Source organism: Schistocerca piceifrons, chromosome 8, assembly GCF_021461385.2.
Source record: "Schistocerca piceifrons isolate TAMUIC-IGC-003096 chromosome 8, iqSchPice1.1, whole genome shotgun sequence".
In the NCBI taxonomy this organism is placed as follows: Eukaryota; Metazoa; Arthropoda; class Insecta; order Orthoptera; family Acrididae; genus Schistocerca; species Schistocerca piceifrons.
The window spans coordinates 5,989,079-6,012,963 of NC_060145.1; the positions used below are offsets into that span (position 1 = coordinate 5,989,079).

General features: G+C 40.5%; 1 protein-coding gene across 2 annotated transcripts in view; it reads right to left on the reverse strand.

The window, feature by feature from the left end:
- Positions 1 to 23,885, reverse strand: part of LOC124712545 (protein argonaute-2-like) — a 303,522-nt gene that overhangs the window by 75,147 nt on the left and 204,490 nt on the right. For both annotated transcript variants that reach the window (XM_047242853.1, XM_047242854.1), the window contains exon 15: positions 22,028 to 22,187. In XM_047242853.1, coding sequence (XP_047098809.1) covers positions 22,028 to 22,187 — 160 coding nt within the window. The remainder of the gene's footprint in view (positions 1 to 22,027; positions 22,188 to 23,885) is intronic.

Sequence of the window (23,885 nt, forward strand, 5' to 3'; positions counted from 1 at the left end):
TCTGCTATTGACTGCATATTATGATTAACTTGAAATCTGATTATTCTTTGTCCACTTTGGTAAACCATAGACAAGAATTACTTTATTGACATACATGCAATTACTGCATTGTTAACCATAGACAAGAATATTATTAGGAATATATGAACTATTTGTTTAATCTAAAAGCAATATGTGAATTTATGTACATTTTCTTATAAGTACTAATGAATTTTTTCATGAAGACACATGCAAATTACTCACTCTAAAATTAAGTCATGTGTATAGTTCTATTTAATGTTAGTCTGTTGTCTACAGGATAACATATTTGGCAGTGAAAACAAGAGTTTGCTTGTAAAACAAAGTATTGATTCAATAGTTGGGAAACATTGAACACTATCTGTAAAAACTAGTCAATGAAAAGAAAGAAGCTGTTAAATGGAGATGTTATATTGTCTTGATATCGGACTGATAGAGAACAGTATGTTTCTGAATGATGAATAACTGGTGATGGATTTCAAACTTGAAAGTTATGGAAAATGAGTTTTTCTTGTGCTTTAGTCAACACTGTTTTCTTGAAGTGAATATGCAATAGGTTATAAGGTACTGATGATGTGTGGAGAAGATACTGATGTGTGTTTGTGATATTGTTGAAATTCATGAGGATAATGAAGCACTGTCATTGTGTTGATAATGTTATGATAATGATGATGACTATGTTAAAGTAGTGGGAAACATAATGAAGCACAAACAAAAGAGAGCTGTAAGCTTATGGAAAGATTATTTATTATAAATTTTGTGGAGGAATGATAATGATGAACGAAAGTTAAAGATTTAAGCCGATGACAAGAACCAAATACTGTAACAATTATACCCTCTGTGGGTATACACTGGAAAGTTCAGCTATAGTGTATAAATATGTGTATAACACTAGTAAAATGAGAAACACTTTTGAAGCAAACATTTACAGGGTCAATGTGGCTGTCAACACAAAGTCCTCTAGTGATTTTGGAGGGTGGACAATTTACATGGTTTGCTTATTGAGGATATTTGCTGTGGAGTATTCTACAGGGATGTACTAACTCTGAAAGATCCACATTGTGTCTTGTGTATTTGTGGAGGCAGTAATTTTCTTACATTCTGTAAAACTGGGCAACTTTCTGACTAGGGTATTAATTTGTAAAAACAGTGAGTGCCAGATTTTTATTCTTAAACACTATAATTTGTGTCAACAGTCAACATATAGATCTGCTGTAGTGTGTTCTCACATTGTGCTGCCATTATTAATGGAAGGCAAAAGTATGTGCCCTCCACCTGGGCTAGTCACAAAGCCATTTTGTTGGCAAGTGAAAAAACATGATCATACACTCCTGGAAATTGAAATAAGAACACCGTGAATTCATTGTCCCAGGAAGGGGAAACTTCATTGACACATTCCTGGGGTCAGATACATCACATGATCACACTGACAGAACCACAGGCACATAGACACAGGCAACAGAGCATGCACAATGTCGGCACTAGTACAGTATATATCCACCTTTCGCAGCAATGCAGGCTGCTATTCTCCCATGGAGACGATCGTAGAGATGCTGGATGTAGTCCTGTGGAACGGCTTGCCATGCCATTTCCACCTGCCGCCTCAGTTGGACCAGCGTTCGTGCTGGACGTGCAGACCGCGTGAGACGACGCTTCATCCAGTCCCAAACATGCTCAATGGGGGACAGATCCGGAGATCTTGCTGGCCAGGGTAGTTGACTTACACCTTCTAGAGCACGTTGGGTGGCACGGGATACATGCGGACGTGCATTGTCCTGTTGGAACAGCAAGTTCCCTTGCCGGTCTAGGAATGGTAGAACGATGGGTTCGATGACGGTTTGGATGTACCATGCACTATTCAGTGTCCCCTCGACGATCACCAGTGGTGTACAGCCAGTGTAGGAGATCGCTCCCCACACCATGATGCCGGGTGTTGGCCCTGTGTGCCTCGGTCATATGCAGTCCTGATTGTGGCGCTCACCTGCACGGCGCCAAACACGCATACGACCATCATTGGCACCAAGGCAGAAGCGACTCTCATCGCTGAAGACGACACGTCTCCATTCGTCCCTCCATTCACGCCTGTCGCGACACCACTGGAGGCGGGCTGCACGATGTTGGGGCGTGAGCGGAAGATGGCCTAACGGTGTGCGGGACCGTAGCCCAGCTTCATGGAGACGGTTGCGAATGGTCCTCGGCGATACCCCAAAAGCAACAGTGTCCCTAATTTGCTGGGAAGTGGCGGTGCGGTCCCCTACGGCACTGCGTAGGATCCTACGGTCTTGGCGTGCATCCGTGCGCCGCTGCGGTCCGGTCCCAGGTCGACGGGCACGTGCACCTTCCGCCGACCACTGGCGACAACATCGATGTTCTGTGGAGACCTCAAGCCCCACGTGTTGAGCAATTCGGCGGTACGTCGACCCGGCCTCCCGCATGCCCACTATACGCCCTCGCTCAAAGTCCGTCAACTGCACATACGGTTCACGTCCACGCTGTCGCGGCATGCTACCAGTGTTAAAGACTGCGATGGAGCTCCGTATGCCACGGCAAACTGGCTGACACTGACGGCGGCGGTGCACAAATGCTGCGCAGCTAGCGCCATTCGACGGCCAACACCGCGGTTCCTGGTGTGTCCGCTGTGCCGTGCGTGTGATCATTGCTTGTACAGCCCTCTCGCAGTGTCCGGAGCAAGTATGGTGGGTCTGACACACCGGTGTCAATGTGTTATTTTTTCCATTTCCAGGAATGTACATTTCTTGGAAACTTGCAGCTACTGTTAATAACTTTGAAGAGTTGACTAACTGAAGGTAGGCTGATATGAATGAGTTGTATGTGCAGATCATTCTGAATCATATGTGCAGATCATTCTGAATCAGAGTTAACTTTAAAACAATTTTCTTCAGTCATTAGAAGGTGAAAAAAGTTGTTTATGTAGGTTATAGGGGTAACTTTGCGATAGTACACACCTGCAGAAATAAGTGCGACAACCTAAATATTAGAAAACAAATATCATTTATGAAAGTACAGAAATGTTTGAATGGTTTGTTTATTGAAGTTATTTGTGACACTATCATATACAACTCCATAAGATCCACATTTTCTTTTGTGTATTTGTGGATGTACTTTTTCACATTCTATCATGTTCCAAATCATAGTGAGCCACTTGGCCACTATGGTGAGGATGTCAGGATAGCCACGTTGGCTCTTTGTCTTTGGTTACCGAACTGGAGGCTGAAAACAAATTTCTATAAGTCATGCATCCAGAAAATTGGTTGCATATTGTCTTCACTGGTAAAACCTAAACCCTTGATGAATTAGATAAATTAGTAGAGAATGTAGAAAATGTTCAGTTTAGTGACGAAAGTCGTGGCTTCTAGGAATTTAGATCAGAACCCTCTGCAGTAAAAGACTCATGCACTTTCAGTAAGCCTAAATAGAAGGAAACTGGGAACGTGTTTTCTGTGCCATCAGTCAGGTCATTTAGTGTGGGACTGCCCTGTATCCAGAGACAGCACTGAACAGGGCTGACACCATCAGTCGCTGGCTCACAAGTGGAAGTCACGGAGGCCGACTAAAGGCTGCCATATAAGGTAGGGACCATTTCCGGCACAAGTTTTCCATTTGCTTGTGCCACCTTAAATCGTGAGCCAGTATGAGATCTACCTGATGCTGGTAGCAACATCTCTTTGCTTGATTATCAGTGGTACAGCAAGCATCTTCAGATATGTAGGCTTCCCCTTACTCAAGCAATGTCATAGCGTTATAGGCAAGTGCTGTCAGAGTTGGGTTAAATCTGTGTTAATTTGTGGATTTGCAGTCTATTAGGGCTGACAAACTTAACTGTTGTTAAAGATCTCTCGATCACTGTATTGCCCGGTTATGATTTTTTAAAGGAGACAAGATGCATTCTAGACTATGCAAGTAGAGAGTTCTTTGTCAAGTTTCAGCCTAACAAATGGTATTTACTGTGTAACCATAATTATATCAGGGAGTGTGTTGTGTCAAACAGAAGTGTGTCTCTTTTAATGTTGACAATCTGAGTGAGGTTGGGGCTTGGCATGTGGTGGAGATACTTGGGGAATTTTCTGATATACTGACTGATAAATTAGGAACCAGCAATAAGACTGAGTACAAAATTCATCTCACGGATAAAATCGCTGTCCTTCATCCCTTTTAAGGTTGTCTCCACCTAGAATGAAGGTCTTGAAGAAAATTATAGCTCAGCTGTTGGTGGATGGTGTGATTAAGCCACGAGTGTTCCCATACACCTACCCTTTTTTTTTCTAGTACCTAAGCCCACTGGTGAAGTTTAATGCGCAATACCAGATTACCATGTCTTTAACCAAAAGGTAGCATTAGACTCGGTACCATTACCTGACCTCCATAACTGTTTTACCAGGTTTTCTGGAGCTTGATATTTCATCATACTAGATCTTAATCAGGCCTATCAGCAGGTGCTGTTGGCTGTAGAGTCAAAGCCCCTCACTGCATTTTGTAGAGACTGGAATTTCTTTGAATAAAATTGTATTCTTTTGGGTTAGCCACTGAAGTGGTGATTGTCACGTTTGTTGGATTCAGTGTTGGAAGAATTCAGACTAAAATGCGTTTACAGTTTTTTAGATGAATGTTGTAACATATAGTAAGGCCTTCATTGAATATCTTGGTCATCTATTCCAGGTCTTGCATGGTTTACATGAAGCCGGGCTGACTGTCAAACTTCCAAAGAGAAGTTAGACCGTAGGGAGATTTCATTTTTTGGCACACTGTGTCAGTGAATGGAATCACGACTGCTCAGGATCATGATAAAGCTATCTATTGTCTCCCCCACCTAAGGAAAATAAGGATGTAGCCAGATTCATAGGGATGGCACCACAGCTGAAACTGTAACTAACTTCTTACAGAACACTTTCCCAAATCACAACAATTTTACAGTTGAAAAACTGGAAACAAAGGGAATAAATTATAGCTTCAAAATTGGTGTTGATTTTGACCTTAAGGATAAAATAATGGCTGAAGAACACTGTGATAAAACGTTTTTTATTCCAGAGGATGCCCAGTGCACCAGTGCGATAAACTCCCTAGACCAAGAACATTCCAGTGAAAAAGGAAATGATGTCATTGAAGAAAATGCTCTCTTAGTTACAGCGAGTGTAAATGTGCAGTGCCTCAGAATGAAACTTGATACATTATCACTGTTTGTTGACGAAGTGGGACCTGATGTATTATGTATATGTGAACACTGGCAAGCCCAACCAGAAACATAATACTACATAAACATTGAATATTTAGAAATGGTGAATGCATGGTGTTGAGAAACTACTGTCCATGGTGGTGTGGCTGTGTATGTAAATAGTAAACTCAGTGCCAATAAAACTGACTTAAGTAAATTTTGTGTAGATCTAGACCTAGAATTAGCTGCTTTGGGACTGTCAGATGCCAACATAAATGTTGTTTCTGTGTACAGTTCCCCGGATGGAAATTTTGAAAATTTCCTCAACCAGTTGGAAAGCTGTCTGTGTCACCTAGTGCACTTAGGGACAAAAATTGCTTTATGTGGTGACTTCAACATTCATATTGGAGAAGGTAATGATAAAGAAAGAGCTTTCATGAACTTAGTAAGCAGCTTTGGGCTATTCGTAGGAAACTCCCTACCAACAAGAGGAGCTATTTGTCTTGACAAAATTGTGACAAACCTAAATAGTTGGGACTACAAAGTAAGTGTGGTGGACCCTACAGTAGCAGATCACCATGCAGTAATCATGAAGAAATGGTCGAACTTAGTAAGTACACAACAAATTCCCAGCTGGCATTCAAATTATGTATTCAGAAGTAAGAGTTATTACAAAGAAAAGCTTAGATGATTTCAAAACTACAGTGTCTACTATAGACTGGATCCAAGTAATTGATGAATTGCCACCAAATTCTGCATACAATCATATGTTCCAGACCCTTAAAGTGAAATCTGATGAACATTTTCCATTTAAACCCAAGAGATATTCAAATGCTAAATCAAAATGTAGACAAAAAATTAACAAAGTAAAAGGTGGTATACTCCTAGACTAGCTAAATTAAAATGTATTGTCCAAATACTAAATGACAAGGTCAAAGCTGCTAAATATATAGATATTAAGGATAGACTGTACTCCAGTTATTTACAGACCAAAAGGATCGACAGAAAGAAAGTAGAAGAAGCAAAGAAGGAAAGCAATTCCAGATTTATTGAAGAAGCTCACAATCCTTGTAAAGCAGCATAGGATCTGGTTAATGAGCACAGATAAAAGTCCATCTCTTGCTCCAATTCTTGCAGTCCATATGAGTTTAACGACTATTTTATACAAATGGTGGAAAACACAGTAGATGAAATTCCTGACTTTGGAATAGATCCTGCAGCTGTTGTGAAATTTGAGAATAAATGCAGCATGGTAATTTGGAAGAGAGTGTATCCAAAAGAAATAATAAAAATTGTAAAAAGCTACAACTATTCAGGGAGCCCTGATATTTATGGCATGTCCTGTACTATGTTAAAAACTATAATCAGTGAAGTTGCACAGACATTAACAGTAGTAATAAATAAAAGCCTCCATGCAGGGGAATTTCCAGACTTCCTGAAAGTAGCACACACAGTGCCTGTTTACAAAAAAGGCAGTCCACATGAAGTGTCAAGCTACAGGCCCATATCTGTATTACCAGTAATAGTGAAGGTGATGGAGTCAATAATGAAAGAACAACTATGATGCACAACATGGCTTTCGGAAGGGCAGGTAACAACAGCAGCTGTACTTGACTTAGTAACAAACATAAGTCAGCGGTTTGAAGACAAAGAGTCTATAGCACTAGTACTCTGTGACCTTAGTAAGGCATTTCACTGCATCCCACATAAGGCCCTGCTCAGAAAGCTGGAAACATATGGTATAGGGGGATCTGTCCTGCAAACTCTTGAATCCTACCTGAGAAACAGACGACAAATGGTCTCTGTGCAAGGAGCTGATTCAGGTGAGAAAAAGCTACAGCACGGTGTGCCACAGGGATCAGTAATAGGTCCCCTGCTATTCCTTATCTTCGTAAATGACATAGGCTCCAATGGGCACACCTTGCAGTTTGCGGATGATACAACCTTGTTCTCAAAAGGAGAGAATGTTGAACAGGCAATCCAACAAGCAGAAGTCTTGTTGAATGAAGCTAAGGCCTGGTTTATCATGAACAAAATGAAAATTAATGAAGAAAAAACTCAGAGGATTATATGCAGCCTCAGCAATACTGGAGCACTGGGTACCACGGCAGATGTTAAACTTCTGGGCGTTCTCATTGATACCTAATTAACCTGGCAACAGCACACCAAACATGTATGTTCCAAACTTTAACAGGTCTTGTACCTCTTGAGGAAACTGCTAACTGTGTACTATGCAATGTTCCACAGCCACATCAGTTATGGGCTGTTGTTTTGGGGCCATTCTGCAGGCTGCAGATCATTACTTCAAGCAAAAAACAGACCACTATGAACGAATTTTCATCACGTTAGGAGTTCTGACTGTTTACAGCCAATATACACTCCTGGAAATGGAAAAAAGAACACATTGACACCAGTGTGTCAGACCCACCATACTTGCTCCTGACACTGCGAGAGGGCTGTACAAGCAATGATCACACGCACGGCACAGCGGACACACCAGGAACCGCGGTGTTGGCCGTCGAATGGCGCTAGCTGCGCAGCATTTGTGCACCGCCGCCGTCAGTGTCAGCCAGTTTGCCGTGGCATACGGAGCTCCATCGCAGTCTTTAACACTGGTAGCATGCCGCGACAGCGTGGATGTGAACCGTATGTGCAGTTGACGGACTTTGAGCGAGGGCGTATAGTGGGCATGCGGGAGGCCTGGTGGACGTACCGCCGAATTGCTCAACACGTGGGGCGTGAGGTCTCCACAGTACATCGATGTTGTCGCCAGTGGTCGGCGGAAGGTGCACGTGCCCGTCGACCTGGGACCGGACCGCAGCGACGCACGGATGCACGCCAAGACCGTAGGATCCTACGCAGTGCCGTAGGGGACCGCACCGCCACTTCCCAGCAAATTAGGGACACTGTTGCTCCTGGGGTATCGGCGAGGACCATTCGCAACCGTCTCCATGAAGCTGGGCTACGGTCCCGCACACCGTTAGGCCGTCTTCCGCTCACGCCCCAACATCGTGCAGCCCGCCTCCAGTGGTGTCGCGACAGGCGTGAATGGAGGGACGAATGGAGACGTGTCGTCTTCAGCGATGAGAGTCGCTTCTGCCTTGGTGCCAATGATGGTCGTATGCGTGTTTGGCGCCGTGCAGGTGAGCGCCACAATCAGGACTGCATACGACCGAGGCACACAGGGCCAACACCCGGCATCATGGTGTGGGGAGCGATCTCCTACACTGGCCGTACACCACTGGTGATCGTCGAGGGGACACTGAATAGTGCACGGTACATCCAAACCGTCATCGAACCCATCGTTCTACCATTCCTAGACCGGCAAGGGATCTTGCTGTTCCAACAGGACAATGCACGTCCGCATGTATCCCGTGCCACCCAACGTGCTCTAGAAGGTGTAAGTCAACTACCCTGGCCAGCAAGATCTCCGGATCTGTCCCCCATTGAGCATGTTTGGGACTGGATGAAGCGTCGTCTCACGCGGTCTGCACGTCCAGCACGAACGCTGGTCCAACTGAGGCGGCAGGTGGAAATGGCATGGCAAGCCGTTCCACAGGACTACATCCAGCATCTCTACGATCGTCTCCATGGGAGAATAGCAGCCTGCTTTGCTGCGAAAGGTGGATATACACTGTACTAGTGCCGACATTGTGCATGCTCTGTTGCCTGTGTCTATGTGCCTGTGGTTCTGTCAGTGTAATCATGTGATGTATCTGACCCCAGAATGTGTCAATAGAGTCTCCCCTTCCTGGGACAATGAATTCACGGTGTTCTTATTTCAATTTCCAGGAGTGTATATTGAACTGCCACTTCCACATAAAGAGAAACCATGATATCTATAGAAAGAGAAATGAAGTTCACAAATACAGCACTTGCAACAAAGACAATATCAACATGCCGAGGTGTCGATTAGTAAAGGCACAAAACACCTTCCCAATGGTGGCCCTAAAATTGTTTAATGCTCTAGCTGATGACATTCAGTCTTTACCATGTGAGCAGTTTGAAACTACTATTTTGTGTAAGCTAAAAGAGTAACCCTTCTACGATATTGAAGAATTCTTCTCTAGTAATAGCATAGTGTTTACTTGAGCTGCAGCTCAGTTCCATGACTCCAACAGCAACTGTTATATTTAATTTCATTCTATACTTGTGTCTATTTTATTGTTGTGATATTATTGTAATCTAATTTGTAACTTAAATGTGTCTTGCGGTATTAAATTACTATCATAGTAGAGTTGTATTCATATATTTGGATAATGTTGTATCTTGACGCTGTCTGTCCAACTGTGGCTGGTGAATGACATAGAATTGGTAATAAAGGTAATAATAATAATTGTTTTCCAAAAATTTGTCACTAATTTTGTCCAGCTGGCTGCACCACTAAATCAGATGTGCTGAAATGGGGGAAAACTTCAATGGATTCGACACCCATTAGTCCACATTCAATGGCTTGAAAATGGCCTTGACTGCAGTGCCTGTCTTAACTGTACCTGACCTCAACTGTGAATTTATTTTGCAAACCTGTGTTTCTAATTGAGGGATAGCGGCTGTGTTACTCCAAGAGAGTGAGGAACTGGAGGCCTTGTCCGTCTTGTTCAGACTCAACAAATTTAAACTCTGTCCTGAATACAAATTATTCTGTCTGGAAATGGATAACCAGGCTTTGACATGGGTATTGCCTACGCCATGTAAAACATGAAGGATTGCCCATTGGGCTGTTAGAAGTTTTGACTTCTACTTTCACATAAAGCATATTAGAGGTTGAGACAACCAAGTATCTAATTCTCCCTGTCATATGTTTCAATGAGAATCCCAAATAGTAGAGACTCAGCAAGCTCACCAGGAGTCCATATGTGATTCTGCTGTTGTGTGTGTGTGTGTGTGTGTGGGGGGGGGGGGGGGGGGGGAGATTCCTGCACTCTTTGGAAACTCAGGAGAAAAATAGGATGACGGTGTTCAACTAAAGGATGTCAGAACAACAGCTTAGAGATGGTGAACAAGTGCTGGGTTATCTTATCAATACAGATCTCTCATATCACCATCTCCCAAAGGAACTGATTCCAGCAGTCTTTAAATACTTCCTACAGTCACTATGTGGGGGACAGTTCAGCATTTACGAAACCATTATGAATATTAAAGAACATTTAACTTGAGCAACTGTTGTTGTTGTTGTTGTGGTCTTCAGTCCTGAGACTGGTTTGATGCAGCTCTCCATGCTACTCTATCCTGTGCAAGCTTTTTCATCTCCCAGTACCTACTGCAACCTACATCCTTCTGAATCTGCTTAGTGTATTCATCTCTTGGTCTCCCTCTACGATTTTTACCCTCCACGCTGCCCTCCAATACTAAATTGGTGATCCCTTGATGCCTCAGAACATGTCCTACCAACCGATCCCTTCTTCTGGTCAAGTTGTGCCACAAACTTCTCTTCTCCCCAATCCTATTCAATACTTCCTCATTAGTTATGTGATCTACCCATCTAATCTTCAGCATTCTTCTGTAGCACCACATTTCGAAAGCTTCTATTCTCTTCTTGTCCAAACTATTTATCGTCCATGTTTCACTTCCATACATGGCTACACTCCATACGAATACTTTCAGAAATGACTTCCTGACACTTAAATCTATACTGGATGTTAACAAATTTCTCTTCTTCAGAAACGCTTTCCTTGCCATTGCCAGCCTACATTTTACATCCTCTCTACTTCGACCATCATCAGTTATTTTGCTCCCCAAATAGCAAAACTCCTTTACTACTTTAAGTGCCTCATTTCCTAATCTAATTCCCTCAGCATCACCCGACTTAATTAGACTACATTCCATTATCCTTGTTTTGCTTTTGTTGATGTTCATCTTATATCCTCCTTTCAAGACACTGTCCATTCCATTCAACTGCTCTTCCAAGTCCTTTGCTGTCTCTGACAGAATTACAATGTCATCGGCGAACCTCAAAGTTTTTATTTCTTCTCCATGAATTTTAGTACCTACTCCGAATTTTTCTTTTGTTTCCTTTACTGCTTGCTCAATATACAGATTGAACAACATCGGGGAGAGGCTACAACCCTGTCTTACTCCCTTCCCAACCACTGCTTCCCTTTCATGTCCCTCGACTCTTATAACTGCCATCTGGTTTCTGTACAAATTGTAAATAGCCTTTCGCTCCCTGTATTTTACCCCGACACCTTTAGAATTTGAAAGAGAGTATTCCAGTCAACATTGTCAAAAGCTTTCTCTAAGTCTACAAATGCTAGAAACATAGGTTTGCCTTTCCTTAATCTTTCTTCTAAGATAAGTCGTAAGGTCAGTATTGCCTCACGTGTTCCAGTGTTTCTACGGAATCCAAACTGATTGAGCAACTATGAATGTCAATGTAAGGAAATTGCTTGGCCAGTGCCAAGAATGTAAAATGGCCAAGTCAATTCCAATACCCGAAAGTGAGATCTACATTCCAGTTGGGCAGAGAACGCCATAGATAAGCTGTTTACTGACTATTTGGAGGCCCTACTTCACTCTAAATGTGGTAACAAGTACATACTTGTGGTATTTGATGCATTTGCTCACCTACTTCTGGTGGTTTATGCATTTGCTCCTTTTGTTCCAATTCCTTCTGAGAACATCCATGACAGCTGGCGATACCATTCAGCATCTGCCCAAAATCCTTTCAGTGTTTAGGGCATCTAAGGTTTTATTAAATGATAATGTGCTGGCCTATTTGTCCCATGAATTCAGGAGGTTTCATTTTAATAGTGCTATTTCTCACATCACAGTCACAGCCTATTACCTGCAGCCATCTCTCACAGGTAGAGTTTATCGTAACATAAGGTTGGCCCTGATTATTTTTCATTCTCAGTCTTGGGCCAAGTGAGATCCGTCCATCAACTGTCTTAACTTCTTGTTTAACACAGCTGTGTGCAAAACTCATAAAACTACATCTCCCAAACTGATGTTTTCATTTCTAGGGAATTTCCCGATATAAAGTCTGTAATCAGTAAACATTCTTCCTTAGGTTATTAATCCAAAGACCATCCAAAACGCCGGCCGCGGTGGCCGTGCGGTTCTGGCGCTGCAGTCCGGAACCGCGGGACAGCTACGGTCGCAGGTTTGAATCCTGCCTCGGGCATGGGTGTGTGTGATGTCCTTAGGTTAGTTAGGTTTAAGTAGTTCTAAGTTCTAGGGGACTTATGACCTAAGATGTTGAGTCCCATAGCGCTCAGAGCCATTTGAACCATCAAAAACAATTGGGAAGCTGCTAAAAACAATACTGAAAAGGTGGGAGGTTGCATGGTATAACAGGGGCAGGCACCCTGCCTCACTAAAGGAGAGTGATGTGGTTCATTTTTAAAAATTTTGTGCACAGAGTACAGTTGGATAGACATTTACTGCTAAGATGCTCCCTCACTTTGGGGGACTGTATGACATCATTAGGATTACCTCCCCAGGAGTTTCCTGGACCAGGACCAAGCCTCTTGAATACCGAGATCTGGTACTCATCATGCCTAGCATTGTTTAGCTAAGGTTTTCTTCACATTCTACATCTACATCTACATCCATATTCCACAAGCCACCTGACGGTGTGTGGCAGAGGGAACTTTGAGTACCTCCATCATTTCTCCCTCCTATTCCAGTCTGCTATTGTTCGTGGAAAGAAAGATTGTCGGTATGCCTCTGTGTGGGCTTTAATCTCTCTGATTTTATCCTCATGGTCTCTTCTTGAGATATACGTAGGAGGGAGCAATATACTGCTTGACTCCTCGATGAAGGTATTTTCTTGAAACTTCAACAAAAGCCCGTACCGAGCTACTGAGCATCTCTCCTGCAAAGTCTTCCACTGGAGTTTATCTATCATCTCTGTAACACTTTCGTGATTACTAAATGATCCTGTAACGAAGAGCACTGCTCTCCGTTGGATCTTCTCTATCTCTTCTATCAACCCTATCTGGTATGGATCCCACACTGTTGAGCAATATTCAAGCAGTGGACGAACAAGTGTACTGTAATGTACTTCCTTCGTTTTCGGATTACATTTCCTTAGGATTCTTCCGATGAATCTCAGTCCGGCATCTGCTTTACCGACGATCAACATTATACGATCATTCCATTTTCAATCACTCCTAATGCCTACTCCCAGATAATTTATGGAATTAACGGCTTCCAGTTGCTGACCTGCTATATCGTAGCTAAATGATAAAGGATCTTCATTCCAAGTCATGGCACCTGCAATGGCTCTGTAAGGGATTTAAGCACATGTGCACCTCAGTTAAGATCGGTGGGAATTTGGCTGTTTTGACAGAATCTCAAATAGGACAATGTCTTGTAGTTCAAAGCCATTGTGGTTGATCACTATGTCAGCACAACTGATATTTACTTCATAGGCCCAGCCATCTGTCATTGGAGAGCTGTAACTTTACCTGGCCTGTGTAGTGATGGGGCATATTCTGGAGTTGCTCCTACTACCTCGGCTGGCGGACATGGGTTCATACACTGCCCATGATTTGCTTTGCCCTAATCCAGGAACAAGTAAATAGTCACTTAACTGTAAGAGTGTGTCAGTTTTAGGAGACACATAATTTTTTTTAAATTGAAATCATAGTGTCTATTGTCTCTTGTATTTAAGTGCCTCTTAATATTTATCTTCTCCTAATACTATGTGGGCAAGGGACTCAGTTGTATGCCATCATGTTTCTGTTATATTCAATTGCTATGTAAATTTAATTTGTAGTCTGCGTGTATGGTTTACAATTTGTCAAGCATCTGCCTGGGAGATCAGCCGAAATAAAGGTGTTGCTGTATTCATCTAATTTGCATGCTTCATACCCTTTGCTTGCCTGAGATTTCATTACTCATAAAAGTACTTGGTAAACACTTCAGTCTGTTTTATTGATGTGTAAATGTTAAATTTTCTGCCTTCTACAATTACACACGTTCGTGAAATAGACTGCTTCACAGCTGTGTGTGTAAAGTCAAAAAGCACAAGTCTATTTCCCAGATGTATAAATTAATTTGAAGTTCCTGTTTACTATGATTACCTATTTTAGTGAAACAGATGTTTCCCTTTAATGTTTTCACAGCTGTGTATGTTAAGTTATAGTTTTCATCAGTATGAACTTTTTTAAAATTCTGTTTTTCATGTAACTGATGTTAGTTCGTGTTCAAGTCTGCTTCACAGACGAATACATTATTTTATATGCATACAGTGACATAGTAATTCCTTTGTTTTAAAATTTAAATACTAATTTTCCTATCATTTTATTTGGTGCAAGAATCTGATTCGCAGATGCATACATTAACTAAAATTTCTGCTTTTCCAGCTTGTTCAAACTAGTCAGACACAATTTTTTCTGCTTGTCTTTTCAGCTGTGAATGTGTTTTTTTTTAATTTTTGGTATTTACTCACATTACTGTCTACTCTGTATCCTGTCTGCTTCACAGATGCATATATATGTTATTTCCTGCATCATCTAATTTTGATAACTTCTGAATTTCTCAGAATCTAACTATTTGTTTTCCCACTTAGTTTCTGAGGCAAACTAATGTCACCTGCTTTTGTAATTAAAGATTCACCCACTGGGCAAATAAATAAGTATTTTTACTTCTAACATTATTTTATTTTCGCACACCACCTTACTACTCCCAGATGCTTGATCCCCAACAGTCCAAACAGAATACACAATTTTATTATACAATAATGTCTAATAGTGCTCACATACAAGTTTTTTACATTTATATTTATAACTAACATGATGTTTAAAGCAAATACACACATGTCTCAATGTGAAATACATGTGTAGGTTGTACCTGCACCTGAATGGTATTGGTTCACAGGTATATCACAGTTCTTTTTTTATATTTATTCTTTTAGAAATTTTCATTGGCAAAATATATTTGTAATTATTATTGTGACTACAGATGCACTCTACATCTACAATTCATGCCGAAATCATTTCCCCACCCCTGTTCCACTCACAGATCGCGCAAGGGAAAAATGACTGTCTGAATGCCTCAGTACGAGCTCTAATTTCCCTTATCTTTGAATGGTGATCACTGCGCGATTTGAAAGTTGGTAGTAATAATATACGCTCTACATCCTTGGCGAAGATCGGATTTCGGAATTTAGTGAGCAGCCCCTTCCATTTAGTGCGTTGTCTATCTGCGAGTGTGTCCCACTTCAAACTTTCTATGAGATTTGTAACACTCTTGCAGTAGATAAATGCACCAGTCACAAATCTTGCCGCTCTTCTTTGGACCTCCTCAATCTCCTGAATCAGACCCAACTGGTAAGGGTCCCATACAGATGAACAATACTCTAACACTGGATGAACTAACGTATTGTAAGCTATTTACTTTGTTGAAGGACTGCACTGCTTCAGGATTCTACCAATAAACTGCAATCTAGAGTTCACCTTGCCCATTACTTGTGTAATCTGATCATTCCATTTCAGATCATTTCGAATAGTCACACCCAGATACTTGATGGATGTTACCACTTCCAAAGACTGGGCATTTATTTTGTACTCGTACATTAATGGGGATTTTTGCCTTGTTATACACAGTAGGTTACACTTACTAATACTGAAATATAACTGCCAGTCATTACACACATTTATTTTCTGCAAATCCTCATTGATTTGTTCACAACTTTCGTATGATAATACTTTCCTGTAGACTACAGCATCATTGGCAAATAGTCTAATGCTGCTGTCAGTACCATCAACCAGATCACTTATGTAAATTGTAAAAAGCAGCAGACCTATTACGCTGCCCTGGGGCACACCTGAAGTTATGCTTGTTTCTGCTGAAGTCACCCCATTCAGGACGACATACTGCTCTCTGTCTGTTAGAAAACTTTCTATCCTACCACATATGTCATCAGATAGACTGTAAGAGCACACTTTTTGGAGCAAGCGACAGTGTGGAACTGAGTCGAACACCTTTGGAAAGTTGAGAAATATGGCATCAACCTGGGACCTGTTATCTAGATCCTGTTGTATATCATGCACAAAGAGGGCCGGCTGTGTCTCATATGACTGCTGTTTCCTAAAACCATGCTGGTTTCTGCAGATGAGCTTCTCACAGTCTAGAAAGGTCATTATGTCTGAGCACAAAATATGTTCCATGATTCTACAACAAATCCATGTCAGTGAAATTGGCTGGTATTTATCTGCATCCGATTTTCTACCCTTTTTATTGATTGCTATGACCTGGGCCTTCTTCCAGTCCTGTGGAACTTTCTGCTGTTCCCATGATCTCTGATAGATGATGGATAAGAATGGTGCTATATTTGTAGCATAGTCAACATAAAATCTTACAGGGACTCCGTCTGGATCAGATGCCTTCCTGGTGTCTACGGATCTTAACTGTTTTACAATCCCAGATACACTAAACACTATGTCAGCCATCCTTGCATTTGTTCAATAATTGAAAGAGGGTATGGTGCTGCAGTCTTCTACCATAAACGAGTCTTTGAAAGCTAGGTTGAGAATTTCGGCCTTCTGTTTATCATCATCAATTGCATTACCCGTACTGTCAGCAAGAGAAGGTAGTGAATTATTTGTAGCGTTCACAGATTTTACGTACGTCCAAAATTTTTTGGGGTTATTTTTAGAATATGCAGAGAAAATATTGCTTTCAAATTCGTTAAAAGAATCTCTCATTGACCTTTTGACAGCTGCTTTCACTTCGCATAATTTCTGTTCATCATTGGGGCAGTGACTACGTTTAAAACGACTGTGCAAAATTCTCTGCTTTCTCAGCAACTTCCTAATAGGTTTGTTGTACTGAGGTGGATCCTTTCCCTCCCCTACATTTTTGCTAGGCACATATTTCTCTAGCACGTAGTGGACAATACCTTTAATTCCAACCAAAGATGCTCAAATATCCTTGTGTCCGTGGTGAATGCTTGGAGCTCACTATGAAGATATTGATTAGTGACACTTTTATTTGAGTTCCCAAACAAGAAAACTCTACACTGTTTCTTTGGTGTTTTTGCAATTTCCACTGACAGAAGCCACAACGACATTATGGTCGCTAATACCTTCTTCTAGATTCAAATGGTTCAAATGGCTCTGAGCACTATGGGACTTAACATCTGTGGTCATCAGTCCCATAGAACTTAGAACTACTTAAACCTAACTAACCTAAGGACATCACACACATCCATGCCCGAGGCAGGATTCGAACCTGTGACCGTAGTAGTCGTGCGGTTCCGGACTGAGCGCCTAGAACCGCTAGACCACCGCGGCTGGCTCTTCTAGATTAACTTCCTCAAAATGCTCAGGTCTGTTTGTCACTACGATATCTAATATGTTCCCATCTTGAGTTGGTTTTCCAACCAATTGCTCAAGGTTGTATGTTGAGAGCGCTCCTAGGATAACTTCACATGAGTCTTTGCTTCTGCCTCCTGTGATAAATGTGTAATTTTCCCAGTCAGTGGATGCCAGATTAAAGTCTCCATCTATAACTAATTTATAATTTGGATATTTATTCCCTATGTACTGAAGGATTTCCCTGAAATGTTCTGCCACATTTGTTGTGGATGCAGGTGGTCTATAAAAACATCCTAATACAATGGACAATCCTTGTCTGATTGACAGCTTTATCCAGACTATTTCACAGTCTGACCCAGTATCGATTTCAACTGCATTTAAACAGCTTTTAACTGCAATGAACACACCACCTCCCATAGCATCAGTCCTATCCTTCCTAAACATGGTCCAATCTGAGTTCAAAATTTCACTGTTACTTATGTCTGATTTCATCCAGCTTTTGGTACCTAATACAATATTGGCATTGCTACTGCCTATTTCAGAGAGTAACTCAGAGATCTTGCTACAGACACTTTGACAATTTACTAACATGATATTGAGCATATTTAAATCCTTTGGAATGAACTGTTTAGGCAAACTAACAATTTTTACAGTTGACACATCCCCATCAGTGTCATGAACTGATAATTTTTCAGGCCAACGGTTTGTTTCCTGTGGAGAGGAACCTAATCAAAAAACCCGCATGTGCACACCACAATGTGCTACCCATGTAGCTGCTTCCTGTGTGTAGTGCACCCCTGATCTATCAAGGGGCATCCTACAACCTTCCACCCCATAGCGTAGGTTGAGGAATCTACAACCATTTTTGTCACAGAGTCAACGTAGCTTCTGGTTTAGATTCTCCACTCGACTCCAAACCAGAGGACCCCGATCCACCCTGGGTACAATGCTGCAGATCATCAGCTTGGCTTCCACTCCTTGAGAGTTGGGACTGCCTTTGCCAATTTAGCCAGCCATCAAAAGGACCCAAGGATTACCTCAGAACCCCAACGACAGGCATCGCTGGTGCTGACATGGGCAACAATCTGCACCCCGCACGCTTGATAGCCGTTGGAAGAGGCTCTTCCACATCCCGAACAAAATATATACATAGTAAATTAAATTCTTTTGCCTTTCTTAAAAATATTGTCACTGGATATACTGCAATATTTTTGTTGCAAGTTTGGTGTTTTTTAGGGGTAAGCTGAATTATGAGTAGCAGGTACCATTTGTAAGTTCTACCTTACGTCCTACGGGCATAATTTGTGAAGGAATGTATTGAAATGGTGATTCAAGTGTGAAAGATAGATAACAAAATTCTGTAACATTTTATTTCAGTTTATGAAAGGGTATAACCCAATACCTGGAAATTTTTTATATTCTAAAGTTGGCAGTGCTTACATTTAACAAGAAGGTGTTGACAGTAGACCAAATACTCATTTGTCTCAACTACATGAAAACTGTTGTTGCAGTGCTATGTTGAAATGTGTGTCTCCATTACAAATCCTGATGCTGCAGTGTGAAGAGCATAATTCAATTTCTTCTTCCAAAGAAAAACATGCTGTTCCAGATTTTTTAATGAAATTAAATCTGTTATGGGGCTAGCTGATGAATAGTAGTAATGTGTACCATCAGATCAAAAGGAACATCTGCCACTGCAAATAATGTTGTGAAGGTCACAAGATATACATGTATGAAGGAAGAAATGAAAAAGTTGTATCACATATGTGACAATGTGTGTACTCATCTAAAAGTGATCCATTAGACAAACATGTTGAGGCTGCACTCATGTGAGTTTGTGTTCTTATTAGTGAAGTTCATCAATGCATGAGTATTCTTACACATGATATATACTTGCCAAACAACAACAAATTAGGGATGATTAGTAATTGAAACAAAAGTATTCACAGCATATCATTAACCTGTCAGACTTAGTCCTTCCCACCTAAGTCAGATACTGAATACACTTTAGCTACAAGCAATACAGCAAACATTTAGTTACTCATGCACTAAAGAAAGGAACAACATTTAGATGTACCTTGTTAGAGGACTTTCACACCCTCAAGATATTTAAAAAGAAATTATGTTAGTAAGATTTCATTACCACAGCATCAGATAAATGCAACACCATTGTACTTTTGAACAAGCATGATTATTTGAAAAGTTTCGATAGTTTCCTGAGTCCCACATGCTTCCAAATCCTTCCTAAATACCCTATAAGTTATTTGGAGATGAGATTAAATGTGTACCTAATTCTTACAAAATTAAGTTTTCTGATTTTGAGTCAAAGCTATTAACATGAACCCAGGACCTTATAGACTCTATGGGATTCCAAAAGCCAGCTGTTGTGGATGAGCAGTTCGAGGCACTTCAGCCCGGAACTGCGCTGCTGCTGCTAAGGTTGCAGGTTCGAATCCTGCTTCGGGCATGGATGTGTCTGATGTCCTTAGGTTAGTTAAGTTTAAGTAGTTCTAAGTCTAGGGGACTGATGACCTCAGATGTTAAGTCCCACAGTGTTCAGAGCCATTTGAACCATTCAAATTCCAAAACTATGTAAGCAAGGTGTACCCATCTGTCCAGTTGTACCATTATTCACTGCCTCATCTTACATGTTGACTAGTAAATCGGACACTTTAATTAAAAATAAGATAAAATTCAAATCAAATCAATGGTATTTCAAACTCAGTGGAACTTATAAATAAGATTAAACATATATCTTACAGAGCATCAAGTGCACCATGTATCTAAGATTAAAGATATATCTCTCTGATGGCTAAATTAGCATCCTCTGAAGTCTGTAATTTGTTTTGCAACATACCGTCAGGTGTATGCAGTAATATTCTGGCAGAGCTGATGTCCAGGTTTAATGACAGCTGTGTAGAAGTGAAGACTTGAGACTGACCATTTAGGTATGTTTAGCACCAAACTATTTCCAGTTCCAAGGGACTCTGAGTAATCAGGTAGATGGTTTAGCTATAGTTTTCCCTCTTAGTCCACTTTTGGTTGAAATGTTCATGGACTACTTTGAACAAAGAATCTTCAAGTGCACATATTAAACACTGGCTCAGATATGAAGTTGGTGTATTGTGTGTGTGGACAGGCACTACAAGACAACTCAACACACTTTTTCATAACTTAAAAAGTCAACTAAAAATATTTAGTTTGCAATGGAGATTGGCAACAAATCCACAAACTTCCTATATCCAGCCACTGACATTAGTACACAAACATACTATTTCAACATTTATAGAAAAACTACAACCGCAGACACAGTAATAATCTTGCTCACAACACACGGTAACACACAAACAAGCAGCTTCACATTGAAAAGTGCACCATCACAAATCTGTCCCCATGTCCAAAGGAAATTTGAAACAGAGCTAGACATAATAAAATTTATTGCCTCAACCAACAGCTGCAATCCTGTCCTGACTGAAAACTGAAAATTATGAAACTTATACCCTTCCTCTATGCCTGGAGGTTGCCAAATTATGACTCCATAGTTGCTGAGCATATACTGAGTGAGAGCCATAGCACCAGCCACAGTCCAATGTTTTCCACGTGGAAACAAAGACCAGAGACTCAACCTGCTGGAAGTCCTGGAAATCAAGAACACCTAGCCCACATGTCCATTCCTTTCTATTCTTATATTCTCCTGTATCTATTTATTTTATTCTGACTGCCTATATATTCCATACATTTTGTTGTTACAGCTGTCAGTTCTATCCTTTACCCTATTTCTGTACCTCCTTTCATACATGACACCTCTTCACACTATTCTTTATTAGTCTCTCAACTACTAATTTTATTGGGATTGTTAATTTAATTTAAATTATTATATCGGCACTGTTTTTTGAGTTTACTGTTAATGTTTTTCCTGGTTTGTTCCATTTATATTTATTTACTGCTTAACTTTTTACTTTTTCAATTGCATTACAGCTGCACTGTCAAAGATGAAATTTACTGAGTGTTTGTGCCTCAGTCCAGATGGGTAACATATTTTCTAAAGTTGTTCACAAATATTATAACCTCTTTGATAATGACAGTCAGTTAAATTCTGATGATGGTCTTGCAAGACAAAAAATGGTTAACTAAATAAATTAATCCTGTAGAACATATGCAATATTGTGATTTTCATTTATAATTGTGTTGTTCTACCACAAAGGAATAGAAGGATCAGTTAACGTGATTGTAAATTTTTAATAAATGTATTTCTTTTTCCATTTTCAAACAAGCAGTACTCTTTATTTATGGACATGCCTTGTACTTATGGAGTATGCTACCAAAAAACAACTTGACTATGTCAAAATTTTCGCAATGGTTAGATAAGAGAGAGGTAAAAATGTCCTCAAATAGGTCAGGTCTATTTTTGCCATTAGATCTAATAGATATCCATCATGACTGGAGTCTGACCTATCTGTTATACGCTGTTTTTCAGCGAAAGCATTTAGTTTCTTTACAGACAATAAAAATAAGTGCTCTGTAATTTCAATACAATTACATACTATACACAAATTTATTTGAAACTACCAACCTGGTAAGCGGTGCCAGTTTGTGATTCACTCCATTTAGTTTTGAATTCACCTTCAGTAAAATGTTTTGTACAGTGCTGTAATTGGATCGTGAAACAGTCTTCCACTTAAGGCACTGTGTGAGAAGACCAACTTCCAACTCTGCAAACTGTTTCACTTGGGCTGAAAAAAAATTATAAATTATATAGTTTCAGTTACACACTAAAATGCAACAATAACTGAAACACTACATAAAAATAATGATGCATTCCCTTTGTCACACAAACCCAGCTGACAAAGACAATATCAGATTTATTAGAGAAAATCTACTATACACCACGGGCTGCACTAGAAACATTTATTTGCCAAAACCAGTTTTCAGGTTTGTAACCCATCATCTGTGGCATACTATGTACTTCCATAACAAATACATGCATGTCAGTTAATATGATAGGTTCTCAGCTCTGTCCTATAACATAGTATACAGATTGTCATGTGTGTTACTGCTATCAAATCTTAGGCAGGGACTATTCTTGATGACGTTTGACGTAACTGTCATATAGTGTAAACTGCCTTAGATTTGACAGCAGTAACATACATGACCATTATATTACGTTATATATGACAGATTTCAGGTCCTATTGCATCAACTGACACTCATGACACTGCTGCAGAGGTGTGTAGTATGCAACTGATGACTGCTTATAAACCCAAAAACCTATAGTGCAGCTCACAGTGTATAGAAGGTGTCCCTTAATAATTATCTGAAAGTTTCAGAGTCCCAAGCATTCAAGATTTTTTACAATATCAAATGCAAAGATAATGCTAATTTCTCAAGATAATTTGACAGGATGTTTCATTACAAAAAATAACAGTAGAAAATTAAATCAGCAATCATGGACATTACAACTGCTTCTCCAGCAAAACTACAATTTGTCTCCATAAAGGAGCATTACACTGAATTTACAAACTATTTTGTGACCTATTGACTCAGTAGAAACAGGCATAAAACAAGTTACTGCTGAACTAAAAGTAGTTTGTAGTCATTGTACGTTGACTAAATATGAAGAAATTAAGAGTAACTTTAGAAGTGAACAGATGAGAACTGCTCCACACAGAGTTGCACAGGCATGTGTGTGTGTGTGTGTGTGTGTGTGTGTGTGTGTGTGTGTGTGCATCTTGTTGGTTGCTCCCCACTATCGCCACTTGAGCGCCAATGTATTTCAGTATCTGAATCAAATCATCAGTATTTTTAGGCCATCTTGAAGGGAGAGAGTGACCAATTCACACTGGGTGGCATGGACGCATGTATGCATCTTTCTGGTTAAACCCTGCTAGAGGAATTTTTTGAATGTTTAGGCCAGATTGAGGGGGTGACCTATTCATGCTCAGTTGTGTGAATGCATTTACATGCTTGGTTGGTCGAACAACACCAATGGAAAATTTGGTTTTTAACAATACGTTAATGGGACAATCGACTCACTTTAGTTGCATGAACATATGCATGCGTTTAAGTCAGTTAGTTTCCACAGCCCAGTTAATCCTCATTGGGGAGATGAATGTTGACAAGGTCTCCCATTTCTGAGGTCCTAAGATAATAATATGGTCTGTCACTCCAAATACCTTCCCAACAAGACATCCAAAGAGTAAATGTATACTGGTGTGCAAGATTAAAGCAACAAACAGAAATTTTGCAAGGCTGCAATTATTTTGCCACAAAACAGTATAAATAGGTGGTATTAAGTAGAAACAATGTGAAGAATACATAGTGTAAACATCTGCAACATGCATAATGGTAGACAAAAATGTTCTTCATTTTTACCAACTTAACAGATCTGCATACACATTCTGACGACTGGTTAATGGGCTCAGTATGGGGTG